The sequence below is a fragment of the Nestor notabilis genome, unplaced genomic scaffold (assembly GCF_000696875.1).
Source record: "Nestor notabilis isolate BGI_N333 unplaced genomic scaffold, ASM69687v1 scaffold13662, whole genome shotgun sequence".
Taxonomy (NCBI): Eukaryota; Metazoa; Chordata; class Aves; order Psittaciformes; family Psittacidae; genus Nestor; species Nestor notabilis.
Window position 1 is genome coordinate 32914 of NW_009919772.1, and position 14408 is coordinate 47321.

At 37.3% G+C, this 14408-nt stretch overlaps 1 protein-coding gene across 1 annotated transcript in view; it reads right to left on the bottom strand.

Annotated features, from left to right (window-relative positions):
• HEATR5B (HEAT repeat containing 5B) overlaps positions 1-13768 on the bottom strand; it is a gene marked incomplete at its 3' end in the record, with an annotated part of 44871 nt that extends 31103 nt beyond the window's left edge. The window contains exons 1-14 of the mRNA XM_010010373.1: positions 13643-13768; positions 12906-13117; positions 11566-11674; positions 10561-10710; positions 9906-10077; positions 9367-9524; positions 8102-8351; positions 7039-7194; positions 5373-5623; positions 4834-4945; positions 3449-3601; positions 3057-3156; positions 2606-2715; positions 1581-1744 (exon numbers count right to left, since the gene is read on the bottom strand). Of these exons, the coding sequence (XP_010008675.1) occupies positions 1581-1744; positions 2606-2715; positions 3057-3156; positions 3449-3601; positions 4834-4945; positions 5373-5623; positions 7039-7194; positions 8102-8351; positions 9367-9524; positions 9906-10077; positions 10561-10710; positions 11566-11674; positions 12906-13117; positions 13643-13768 (2223 nt within the window). The remainder of the gene's footprint in view (positions 1-1580; positions 1745-2605; positions 2716-3056; positions 3157-3448; positions 3602-4833; positions 4946-5372; positions 5624-7038; positions 7195-8101; positions 8352-9366; positions 9525-9905; positions 10078-10560; positions 10711-11565; positions 11675-12905; positions 13118-13642) is intronic.
• Positions 13769-14408: the final 640 nt, after the last annotated feature.

Consider the following 14408-nt stretch of genomic DNA (forward strand, 5'->3'; position numbering starts at 1 on the left):
ACTATTACTCCTAGTAGTAAGAGATGGAAATTGGAGAAAAGCAGATTAATTTTGGTACTGTCGCTTCCAAATCACTGAATACAACATGACATTTCATAACAAAGGCTATTCATTCACTCTCTGTTTGAGCATTGACTTACAATACTGTATATTATCAGTTTTGCCTGTAGCAATTCCCTGCACAGAAAGATTTAGAAAAAGTACTAAAATGGGTAACATTCCTATCATAAAAATACTTCTTAACTATCATTCTTTCAGGAAACACCAAAGAAAAACTTATTTTTATAATTTGTTAAATATTTTATCGTGAAACAAAAGTGGAATCTAGTACTCTGCATTCTTCTTAAAGGTCAGAAAACGTAGCAAACATTTATAAAGACAAGAGAATCTGTGATGCACTACAGAGCTTCAGTTACCAGGAGTGACACTGTCTTACAGGTTAGAGGTAAAATAAAAGTGGGGGAAAGCGAAGGGAGGAGTAGGAATGCCCCAGAAAGCTCTGTGGATTGAAGACTGCACTGGAAGACTGGAAGTCTACTATGTCGACCATGACAAATGAGGGAATTCTATAAATTTATTTTTTTTTTAAATGCTTTGACATATTTTTTTTTACTGATCTTTCCTCAGGAAGAGTTTCCTCTTGGTTTCTCACAGTTGGTATCAGTCTTGGCTTTTGGATCTGTTCAATCCAGACAGCTGACTTCTGAGAAACCTTGCCCTTACTAGATAGGCTGTGGCAAAATAGGCGTCTTCAGCTCCTCCCTTCTTCCTATGCCAAGAAATTTCTGAGAAGCTCAGTTACAAAGTTTATAATGGCACAGTTCAGCAAATGCTGAGAACAGTGAGTTGTCTAAGGAATACAGTTCATAAAGAAATCAAACATCAGAGCAGAATTATGAAGACAGAAATATAGTGGGTATATCCAGATAGACAAACATTTTTTCTCTATGTCATTAAATCCTAAAGTTTATGAGGATAAAAAGGCTTGAAAAGAGGCAACCAGCCCCTCTCTAGTCATCACAAATTAGGAAAGCAATGAGAAAGATATTATCAGATAGTTTCATAAAATATTTAACATTAACAAATTCTTCCCTATGTTACATTCCTTTTCCAAGGGCTGTACGAAAAATGGTAACTAGATCAACATTACCAGCTGATTCAAGAATTATTGAGACCCCAATACTTGTTTCCTTTAAAAAAAAAACAAAACACCACCAAAACAATTCTTGTGTTTCAAAGACTCACTTTTTTTTTTATTATTTTTTATGTGCATCAAATTCCTTATAATGCCAACAAAATTGTGCCAGTACTTCTGAACTAAATGTAAGATTTCGTACTACACCTATGAATCTTGTTTTGCTGTAACACTATTTGCAACACTGATTATTTTGGCAGCAGTTTCATTATAAAAGCTTTTAATCAAAACAGTACACTGTAGATGGAAGGACTGGCATCTAGCAAAGCTCTGAAATAATATTAAAACAAGGCGTGAAGCTTCAGTTGTAGGCGGCTTCCCTCACACGCTCATCACACAGACAAATACTGTAAAAAAATCATTATTACTCTAGGGTTTTAATTACCTGGTCTTCAATTGACTTATGATCCGTTTCCTGCAGCCAAGAGCCAAGAAGAACACTGTCATCATAATGACAAAGAGACCTTAGGAGTGATGTGGTTGTATTAGCAGAGTTGTCTGTCAAAGTAAATTCTGCTACCAACTCTCGAAGAAGCGCATTAAATGATCCTAAACAAATGGACAATAAAAAGAATCAATGCTGCTTCTTATCCAAAACATTTCAGCTAGTGATTAGAAGTTACAAATCAAAGCATGTATCATTACTTTGATTTTACAAGTAGCAAGTAGAGAAGTAAACCCGACAAGACCACAGTTGAGAGCAAGGCTTCAAACAGAACCATGGGCTCTCAATTCTCAGATCAATGTTCTAAATAACAGATGAGGTCATTTCCTCCAGGATGACAATCCAGATTTTACGGAAATTTGCTCATCAACATGATGATGTAAATTTAATGAATTAAAAACAAACCAAAAAGCTAATCTGTCAGATCATGTAGCAAATCATCCCTGGTAATTTACTAATAATAGCATAAATCTGTCAAACAGAGCAGATCAGGTTAAAAAAAAAAACAAACCAAGAAAAAATACAAAAACAAAAAAACCCAAAACCCAAACCAAAACAAAAAAACAAACACAAAACCAAAAACCAAACAAACAGAAACTCAAACTGAACCTTCATTCTCACATCTCTTGAAATATACTATGATATAGGGTTCTCTACCTTTTCAGTAACAACAATATAAAACACCTAAATTGGAGTTCAGAACACGACCGCTGTATATCTCAACCCTATGAAGGGGACTGTAACTTTTATAGTCCAAGTGCTACTTCAATATTTTGCAATATTCATACTCTGCAGTTACACTGTCAAGACAACATACAGAAGATAAAAAGCATAATACAAGACTCGTGGAGATTCCTAATATCTATTTTGAATCTTATTTCTGCTTCAAAAGCAAGCACCAAAAATACATCAAAAGGAGTAAGTAGAATTTTTACTTTAATAAAAATTGTTAAAAATGTATGTACCTTCATATGTCTTTGGAGGTAATAAAGCCAATATGTCATAAAGTCTTAAACGGACCATAGCTGCACTAGCTTTGAGATGAGCTCCATGGGCTTTAATTACTGATGGAATGCTATAGAATCAAAATAGGAAAAGAGACAAACAGTTACTGAAGAGAGCACTCTCAGCATTTCACAAGATATGTCTCCAGCCAAGAGAAGAAAACAGTGTTCAGAAAACTACTCTGAGTAACACTGCTCAATTCTCAGTCCCTTTACAGAGGTAGTTGTATGGAGCAAATTTTTCGTCTAATATAAAAGAATATAAATGCACGCTGCTGTATATTAGACATGTGTACCTTCTCAGAAGAAGCTCCTAGTACTAGGTCAGAATATGAATTAAAAGAATTTAGTTCCAGTATTTCAGGGCCAGGAAAACACAAAAGTGAAAAAAGAGCAAAAATTGCCTACTTACTGTGACATCATTGTCATGGCACATTCTATGGGCGTCATCAATTTCCTGATCACATCCTCAGTAAGGAGCTCAGGACAGTGAGCAACAAAACTTCTCATAGCTAATAACAAAATAGTTTAAATTAAAATTTTACTGAAACAAATATATAAAGCATGAACAGGATAACAGATCCTAGGAGGATATCAAAAAAGCAGCAACTAAATACGGTTATTCAAAGACTGTGTGACGTATCCATAAAACTATATGCCAAAACCAGGTCACATTGATGAAAATCTGACACATCTTACTCATTTTTGAAGAAAGAAGGGAAGTTACAAGAGTTCTCTCTATAATACTTAGGGTCATGTTCTGGCTTACTGCACATTTGTGATCTCGCAGTTTAAAATCCTTACCGCAGAGAGCTCCAGCTCGGCCTTCCAGGGTTACTTGCCAGGTAAAAGAATCTCCCCTCGCCTTCTCTGCCTCCAACTCCTTGAGAGAACGTGGAAATACATTTCGCCATAGCAGCAACATCTTAGGCAGATGATACCGAACAACAGAAGGACCTGTGCAAAAAAAAAAAAAAAAAAAAGTGACAGTATAATAAAAAAACCTCTGTTTAACGAAGTGAAAAAATCTATCATGAAGGCTTTTGCTCTTTATTTTTCCTCTTATTTCACTTTTCTTCTTTTTCACCTGCTTGAACATCAAAACCCAGAAACTTCTTTCTCATTTCCAGGTTGAAAATGTGGCAAATAAATAGTATAGTTAAGCCTGCCTGTTGATATCAGTCCTGAAAATAGGAAATGGGCAATTCCATACCTGGTCATGTAATATGTAACCACTGCTAACTGCCTTTTTACAATCTTTTTATTCTGACTTCTAAGGTTTTTTATTACTAGTTTGAAGGCAAGCTCTGTAGCCTGTCCAGACTTGTTCATAAAATGAATAGAAAAATAACTGACAGCTACTAATTATGTCACTAGTTTAACTATCAAGTTTAAAGAAAACTTCTGAAAAAGTTCCAGAAGATTCAGTGCAAGAGCAATAAAAATATATTGGAGAAGAACAACTAAAATAGGGACACACTATTAGAAAAACATGACAGTAAGCTGGGAAGAAAAAGAAAAGAAGAGGCAATTTAGAGAAACAAAATGAAACACAAAATGGTATTTGCCGAGATGATCAAAATACTGCAGAATGCATCAGAAATTTATCATATTTTCCAGTATCATAAAAAAAAAAAACAAAACCAAAAAAACTCCTACAATTGCTGCAAAATCCAAGAGTATACTTAGAACCTCAAAAATACAGCTTCTGATATTTCTGTGATGGCAGATATGAACATAAGGTTGGCTTTTCTAAAAGACAGTTGAACTGCTTTTAAACTAACACCACTTCTAATCAATATTGTTGCCTCTCCAGAGGCATACAGGCAACTTGCTGGAATGCTCATTATGTTTCATTTACATTCCATGTCTTCTGCACTGCACTGATTAAGGCAGGAAGATGAGGGGTTGCCCTTTCCATAGAATGACTAAAGGCTGGGTTTCTAAAAACAGAGCATAATTCTTTTTTTAGGTACCACACCTTCTACTATCCTTCAGCTTACACGAACACTAATATTTCACTTTTTCCCAGCATAAACACCACCACTGAAATAAATCCACAAACACTGTTTCCCTCGGTATGTGCTAGATACCGGACTGATTATATGTAGAGACCATTTGTCACAGTGGATAACAAGAAATGTTGGACAAGCATCAAAATAAACGAAAAAGCGACTGTTTTTACAAACCTAAAGTCATAAGTGCTCCAAGTAAAAGCCATCCAGCTTGAGTTCGCTGCAAGGAGAGCCTGCTGTTTTGTGCAGCAGTTCGTAACAGATCCTCAGCAATGCTGACCACCATCTGCAGCAACGGATTTTAAATATACAAATTAAGCCACTGCAAGCTACTGCAACACATCCACCCTCACAGACTATATATAAAGACACTCTCAAATCATTTAAATTGACCTTCCATAAAGAATGAATGCAGATTACATTTCATGCAAATGATCAATGTTTTGCATATGACAATGCAGACAAGAATATTCTCTTCAGCAGTTATTCATCAATATGCCAAACAAGAAAGCAAATGTGAAACAGGGGGGAAGCTGGTAAATATTGCAATTGAAATATTACAAACCCATGCTCTGGCCATTGCTCTCTTTCTAGGCACAAGTTCAGTTTTGATAATGCTTTATGTTGTTACCATGTAACACATCTTGCAAAGCTATTATTTCTAGTCAAAAAGGTATCTTTTAGTACACTCACAGATGAAACACTCATCTCACCTTTCCTTTGGCATGAGGAATACCTAAGGGACACTGATGCACACCACCTAACAAAGCAGCCATTGCAAAACTGTAGCCACTAACAGCTTCAGGGGAGGTCTTCAGATTGTTGAGCCTTTCTGCACATCTGTCTAAAAATGGAGCCAACTGAAAAGGCAATGCCACAGCTACACACCGCAAGCACCATGCGGCAGCGAGCCGAGCAGCCATGCTAGGATGAAGAAGAACTGAAGTTACTGTCTCCAACAGACCTACAGAAAGAAAGAGAGCTTACAGTCTTAGAGTTATGATGAGCTTTTTAATATACAGACAATTAAATCAATACTAGACAGGCAATATGAAAGTTAAGAAAGTCAGAATTAAAGTACTTGAATTTTACAACTTCGCCTTCTTCTTCATTCATTCTTCTTCTAACATTATTAGCATATTGCTGCTCCATCTCAGGTTTTTACCAGCAAAGCTGAAGCTGCCAGAGCCATAGCACTGACTTCTACTACTTAAACAACAGAAAAGAGGCAGTAATCTTAAATAAGGGAACAGGCAGTGGATAAGATAATTCCTACAATCTTGACATCTTTTACACAGATTGCCAGTAACAGAGCAACAGTAAGACTGATCTCTGGTTTTGCTTCACATTGTGGACAAGCACATGCTATAGATGTCACTGGCTATTGTGCTCTGCTTTTGACACAATGCTGTCTCCCCTGCACCAAGTTATCATCCTTCTACACCTTCCTAACCTCCATGCCTATCTACTCCTGCTTTCTAACTGTGAGCTCCTCAGTCCAGTCTGTCTCCACACCAACACCTTCCTTAGTGCAAATCTCTAACTTTGCAAACTCCTACTTCAAAGCCCCCACTGCCACCTCATCGCTTGCTTTTTCTGTAGCTAGTGCACAACTTCTGCTAGCTGCTATGAAGTAAGCAGGTAGAAATAACTCTGTGACAGTCCCCTCTGTTCTTACAGGGCACAGCTGCCAGAAGGAATGAATATGAGCACAGTCTTCCCCACACCATAGTTGAAGCAAAATCAGTATGAGAAGGATGTCATATGCATCCAGACAAAAATCTATATAATGAAATATCTAAAGGAGCTTGTACTTCCATTGAAAAAAGTCCTCAACATCTGCAAACTGAAAAAACCCTGCAACACTACGGTATATAGGTGGATTCGTATGTTAAAATAAACAAGAAGAAAATCCCATACAAACCCTCATCAACTTAAAAATGGGACTATCCACAGCTTCATCTCAACCAAATACTCATAACCCCCCCACAGAAATTTGATATCTGAGGGCAATACAGCTTTCCGGGAACAAATATTTCAGACCATATGTAGCAAAGCCATTTATTTCTTATCAAACCATTATCAAAAACAAATCAATGCTAAAAATCAACACTAAAAATCAACTTTACTCAGCCTAAAAAAGAGCTGCAAGCAAACTTTGACCAAACAGTTCCTTAATATTTTATCAAACTTGACCCAAAGTTAGGGTACTAAACACTAAAAATGAGCTGGACAAATGTAGCTATCTGGAGTACTAAAGGAGTGCCAGTTTCATGAACTTACTTCTCACATGCTGATTTATTATTTAACTAGATTTAATGATATTTCATATTCATTGCTCAAATGTTTCCTTTGATCTATTTAAATTTATTTGCATACCAATAGAGGGTTCTTGAATAAGAGGAGATGCAGTGGCATTCAGACTCTGAACCAGACTACCCAGTTCCTGGAGGGCACACACCATTACATGCTGGCTTGCAGCTACATCAGCTGCTCCTGATTTATTTTCACTGTTAGCATCATTCACTACTGCTTCTGCAGAAAAGAAAAAAAAAATATCTTGCTTAACTATCATTTGAATCACATCTCAACATACACAGGGTAAAAAGGCATAGTTCAGTTTTGACATCAACCTTATATTAAGAAAAAACCACAAGTTTGATCATAGCATGAACTTGCAAAGTAAAGATGTTCTGAAGAGAAATAGTTTTACAGCTGTGAGCCAAACACAATCATCAGGAGGCCATGAAAAACTGATGCCCATCATTTATTATGGAAGGCAATGCACTAAGAGGTAGGATTAATAGTATAACATAGCAAAAGCAAGTATACAAACATACAGCACATGTATTGTATCTGTAGAGAGTAACCAAAATGATAATCTTGACATATCTAGATTCTACATGCAAAATTGCATGCATATGTATATGGAATAAAACTAAAAAAAGAAAAAAAAAACCCAAAAAAAAAAAGCCACCAAAACTTGTAAATAATTAATCGTAACCACTAATCCTCTTAAAGTTATCCGATTAAGTTCCTAGATCTCACCTTAGGTTCTTTCTCCTACAAAATATCCCAGAAGCAGCAACTATCACTTCAAAGAAAAGAGACTTCAATACCAACTTCATGTTTATATGTACAGTACAAATATAGAAAATCATCCCCCTTATTTGAAGGGAAGCAAACATTACCAATTAAATATCCTTCCCATTTGTCAAATTCACCAGAAAGGCTCAAACAAAATGAAAGAGTTCCTCCGATCGCCAAATCCATAACGCAATTTACTGCAACTTTAACAAGGTAGCAGGAGGAAGAATTTCTGCAACTGTTTCATCTCAGAAGAACAAAATTACTCCTCACAGTATAAGAAAGCTGAAAAGTGGCTGAGCCAGTATAACAACAGTAACTTAACTGGTCTCAGATAAAGAAAAATGGTTCTTACCCACTGCCTTCATCTGTTTTCCAATGGCTTGACATATATCTTTGGCAGCTGCAATCTGCGCTTTCTCCCCAAGTAAGCTGCCCACAGTTGCTCTCAGAATAAAGGACACACATCTTCGAGAGTAAACTGCCTCCACATGGGTCTGAGTTGCACGAGGATGGGAGACCAGATCAAGGACATGGGACAAAAAAGTAGCAAAGTTGCGCTCCAACCACTGACCTCCCAGCGTTGTAACAAAGACAACATAGGCCTGCAAATTCAGGAATTACAAACGGATCCAATTAAAACAGAAATGAAAGACTATATTCAATCACCAAAGACTGAAGACTACAGTTATACTCCTGCATAATGCAGTACAGTAGCAATACCAGTTAGTAATAAGCAATCTTAACAAGGATAAGCAGGACGAATAAATTCATTAGCCAGGTCTTTGTTGTAGAAGTGAAACTGTTTCCAGTGCCAGGAGTAGCCCCTATACTACTACACATTCTGTCAAGCACTACTTACTCTTTGGATGACAGCAAGAAAACCCAGTCCATTGCTCTGAATATGTGTCTATTTAGAATTTTTAAGAACATATGTCAATAACAGCAGCAACATGAATGTGTTCTAATTCACAATGAAGACCAGGCATTTTCATGATGTTCACTTGAAAAGGGCTGAGAAAACTAACAAGGGTTTCACAAAAACCTGGCAAGTTACTGTAGCATATTGAAATGTATGTCAGAGTGAGAATGCCTGAACTTGAAGAGATGCTGCTGTCACCTTTCTCTATCAGACAAGTGGAGCTTCCACATTCAGCAGGTTTCAGCTACTCAAGACAGACATATGGAGAGAAGAAATGCAGTTTAACAAATTAGGGCTGCAAACTACCCAGCATCTGAAAAGAGCACACACAAAAGGACAACAGTGTGTCCCTCTCTAAAGGGAAATAAAATTAAAAAGTGGAGCTAAAGTCTTTAACATACTAAATTTTCTAGTATTTTTGCAAGTTAATCCCACTTCATATACACTGATCAAATAAGCTTTCCTTGGCACATATTTCAATCTATTGTTAACGTGCGTCAATAATAAAGGAAAGTAGCTTAGATGAATGACACTACATGTACTTCTTATAAAACAGGTGAGTCAAACCAGACTTGTAAGTAAACTTACAAACGAATAAAGAACAAAAGTGTGTCTTTTCCCTACTAAAAGGGTGACAGTTACGTATATATGTTACTTCATTAAAAAAAAAGTTAAAAATATTACAGCTTATGACAAACCTGGGTAACACCAACTCGCACTTCCCTATTGATGGATCCTCCTACTTTTAACATCTCTCCACCACTCTTTAGGAAACCAGATCCTCCCCGCAGAAATCCGGTGGCCATGAGCTCCAAGACCTCCTCAAGCGTGGCTCTCTTCACATTCTGCCGCATCACTTTTGCAAAAAAAAAAAAAAAGCAATCATTTAATCCCAAAGTTCCAAACATTACAAGCAATGACCTTGAAACCAGACTTATCAATTCGAAACTGTCTTGCAAACATAAATCTAGCCAACATTTCAGATAACAGCTTACTGCATGTTTAAGAAATAAGCTAATTTTCCCAGGTGATTTTTTTGTTTGTTTTCTCTTTCTTTCTGTGACAACAGGGATTCTGCACTCTTTTCTCTTTTTAACTTAAGCATTTATAAAACCAAACAATCCACCTACAAACTTCCACCTACTGGAACAACAATGTATGATAGAACACTGTCATGTAACATGGTACTGAAGGTGCATTTTGTCCACTTGGAAATTGAATCTAGAAGGACTTGTACCTGTTGCTTGTTTTGGTATCAGCGCTGTAGCCATGACGGTCCCCAAAAGCTTTGACACTGCAACTCGCACACCATAGTTTGAGTTTTCCAGAGCTTTGAAGCACAGCGTTGCAACATTCTCTAGTTCAGCTGTCCACATAAACACCGCTTCATTCTGTAATTCCAGCAGACACTGTAGGAAAAAAAGACTTGCTGAGCACCAGTGGAGACCATTCTTACCTTTTATCTAAGTGTCAGTGTAATTATCAGGTTTATTCAGCGAGTATTTTGAGTATTTTAAAAATCAATTTATACACACACACTCTCCCACTTATCAAATAACTTTGCTGAGTAAACAGTCAGACTCATGGAATAGGTAAATACATAAATAAAAATTAAAAGAGGAAAGCACAACAAAAGAACTGTTACCAAAAACTTCTCACACTGAGGCTCACAGCTAAGATATTTTATCTCATATTTGTTTAAGCAGCAGGGAAAACAGTAATACGGTACCTCTGTTTGCATGAAGTAATTCAAATTCTTAATGTAAACTAGTAAGGACTTACCTTGCCCCAGTAATTATCAAACTTCCTATCACAAACAGGTCGCTATCAAACTGCAGGTACTTTACAGTCTCAGAACAAGAATTCATAGGACTGGTGATAAACAAACCCACCTTAGCCACTGCACATCGTACAGCCATAGATCTGTCCGTCAGCAGAGATCGGGCATTCTTATAAATATCACGGTGACAAGAAGCTGCTGCTCCTCCAAGTCCATTTAGGACTTTCTGTAAACTCATCAGAATTTCACTGCGGCCCTGAGACTGTACACACACACAAAAACACAGACACAGTATTCATATCGAACCAGGTGCATAATTCTGCATTTTCCTGCTTCAGTGAAGGAATATTTTGGAAACATTGCTACCAGAGTTCACTGCAGTTATACACAACTGATACCTAGCTGGTTTTAGATAGCAGTAAGCACTATACACAACTTTACTAAAACTGCCTCAGTTGTCACGTAGATTAAGATGATCCAACGTATTACCTTAGACAAGACGCTTCTGTCTGCCCCTTTTCCCCTCCCCCCGCCATCAACCTGCTGCAGCCTTGGGAAAACAAGGAAAGATACAGTTGGGAGAACAGGAAGCCCAAATATTCAACAGCTTCCTACTATACCTGCACACAGGCAAGTAAGTACAGTTGGAGGGCACAAAAACCCCGAAACACACCAACCAAAAGCACACCTAAGGACACACTCTCTCAGTGTCATGACATGGTCTCTCTTTTTGGGGCATGATGTAGCCTGCTCACATGCAGAGCAATGTCTTTGTTGCAAAACTCAAGTATTTATTATTTGTTTTTAAACAACTGAATGTTTATTCAGGGTACACAAGCAGAAATCCTACCACAGTAATTAATAATGGTACATACAACCATTTTGCAATTTTAATTAACGATGTCACTTTGAAGCAACTACTATAATCATACAACAAAACTCTAAAGTCTCCGCAGTAAAAATACATGCCCATCTTTCACTTGATACTAACAATGTAAGTGACTTGCATTTTTCTAAGTGAATAAACAATCCAAGCATTCCGGCAAACTCTTTTGGAGGAAGCAAGTTTCAGTTTAAATGGAATCAAGACCACATATATAAACAATCTGAAACTTACCTCTGCACTTTTCAGAGACTTTAAAAGATTAGTCACTGTTTCTGGGAAAGAACTACCCAGCATTCTGCCCATTTTTTCATAGAATGCTCCAACACATGCCACAGCAGCCCTATGAAAAAAGACATCAATTGGTGTACTCTTTTTCTGTTTCATTTAAGTGAGGATAAAATGCTAAAAAATGTTATGGTTTAATCATCATTGATAAGTAAAACTCTACTTATCATCCACTACTTATACTGTAACGAAAAAGTTATTTAGCTGCTAAGAACATAAATGTATTTGAATGGGTATTATTACAGGATCTACACACTGATTCTGGAGAAGACAAGTACATGCTGAAATCTCAGCAAGATTAGGGTTATGTGTTTCAATAAACTGTCAAGAGACAGAAAAGATTCCAAGCACCTGCAAGATAATCCCTATCCCTTAATATATCCTCACATTTCTGTAGATACTGAATGATGGGTTTTTTCCAAGTCTAAGAACTTAAAATGTATAAATTATTGCATAACACAAGAACATTTATAGGCACTGTAAAAATCACTAGATCCATAAAAGGAGTTTTATACACATTTTCCTTGCCCTGCCATTTGAGATCAAGATTTTTTTTTTAAGTAACACTGTACTGCAGTTATATAAACAAATTACTTCAGGCCAGTCAAGAAGCAGCTCCTGAAAATGAGCACCTTTTCATCATGAAGGAACAAGCCTTGTATTTAAACCTGAAATTTGTGGGTAGATTACCTTTTAATAAAGCTATTTATTACCAACTCAATATAGCCCACCCCTACCAGTGAGACTGCTCCTCTGAGTAAAGACAAACTGACCACACATACCCGCACACACACATCCAAGTATACAGAGAGACATATGCATTATGTCATGGTAGGGGCAAGGTTTGATGGGGGGAAAAAAAAGCAATGAAATTCGCTTACAATTCTCTGGATATAGATTACACTCTTGTTTGACAATCTGCAGGTTTCATCTTAAATCGGGTACTTGAGCGCAATCAGCAATAATTCCACTAGCAGAATTTCATCACTGCATCGCTTCATCAACTGTTATCCTCTCCATGACATAAGCATGTGAAGGAACATAAGACAGTCCCTTGCCTAAAGGGAGTCATCTCGCTTTCACCTAGCCATGTATGTGTCACCTTTGAGTCCTGCCCTCCACAATCCAAATCCTGGTCTTTTCTCTGCTATACCAAGCATATGTGAGCTACAAAGGAGCATGCAAAAGGTAAGCAAACATAATGTGCACACATACAATCATATTCTCCTTTAATATCTAGGACCACTTAAAAATAATTCCCTTTCCCCTGATTATATTAAACATACAGTTTTGTAGGCAGGTAGGCTGCAGTATCGTCTTTGCTCTTGATGATGTCATTACACTTGTCAAGTGTCTGAAAAACAGTAAATGTGTCTCCAATGCTGTAGAGAGCAGCAAGGTTTTTTGCTAGCAGTTTTCGCGTAGGTGGCCCAGGGGAACTGCTGATGAGTCCTGTTAGCTGTTCAACAAGTTTCTTCTGTTTTTCCTTGACATCTGTCTGTTGATGGTGCAAAAGTAAATAAGAAAAGTGACTTAATCCTGTGTATTGCCTCCAACACCCAGAAAAATCTACAAGAGACTGAAGTAAACCTTATACCACTCCCACTGGTATGTAATTCAGCAAATTGCTTGTCTCACAGAGATCTAAGGTACATTCAGTAATAGCAAAGACAGATGCTAAATGCTCAGAATTAGCACTGTTACCCCATTTCATTTTTCCTTTTCTTAAGCACTTGCTAAAAATACAGTAATGCCTGCCTAGAACATCTTTTAATCCTGTTTACCACCAAGAATCCCTACTCTGGAGGGTAAGGTTTTGCCTTCCAAATAGTTATGACAATGAAGAACTCAAACCAAGCTACATGTTATACAATACAGACATCCTGACTGCCTATAGCTACAGACTAGTACAGGGGCTCTTCAGGCTGAATCTGAAATCTGGCCATTACTTGTCAACTTTCTCCAGCATGAAATTAATAGAAATGTTTTAGAAAGAAGGAGAAGGGAGACACCATAAAATTACCTTGTTAGCAGCTACCAGCACTTTATCCAAAAATCTTAACCACTCAAAGATAAAGACGGGTCTCTTTGCTTCTGTGATTTGAGCTAATGCTTCCTCATTCAGCAATAAACTATGAGCCAGCTCCATAACTGGTTAAATTCCAGTTTTATCGTAAATTTGTGTAGCAACTCTAAAATAAAAAATGACAATATTACTATAAAGTGTAACAGTACAAAGCTCTGAAAATGAAATAAAAATACAAAGGTGAAATCCACAATACAATATCATAGTTCCACCCTGTTTAGACTTGCCTTAGCTAAGCAGAAATATTACTCACATATTTACAACCGAGTATATCCATTAGTATTTCAGGAAACAGGGCTGTTAATTGTGTAAAGAGCACCTACAGGCATCTTCAGGATGCTCTTACCCAAGAAAAGAATATACTGACATCCCTGTTTAAAAGGGGGATGGGGGGGAAGCCAAATAAATCCACATACAAAAGAGGTAAAGGAGTCATCTCTCTGTCTTCTCTTACATAAAGCAGAATAGGGATTGTCCCTAGTCAAGAGCCTTTACCACATTCCCAAAGCTTGGGCATGAACCTGGACACCTTCTCAACACCTTCAACAAACAAGGTGAAAAGGAGATGAACCCACCACAAATTTGAGAGAGGCTAGAACAGTGACCTAAGAAAGACAAGAACTGACCTAAGACTTCCCAGATCACACTAGCTTTCCTTTAAGCGCTGGACAAATAAGCCCTCAGAAACCCAAAGGGAATTACA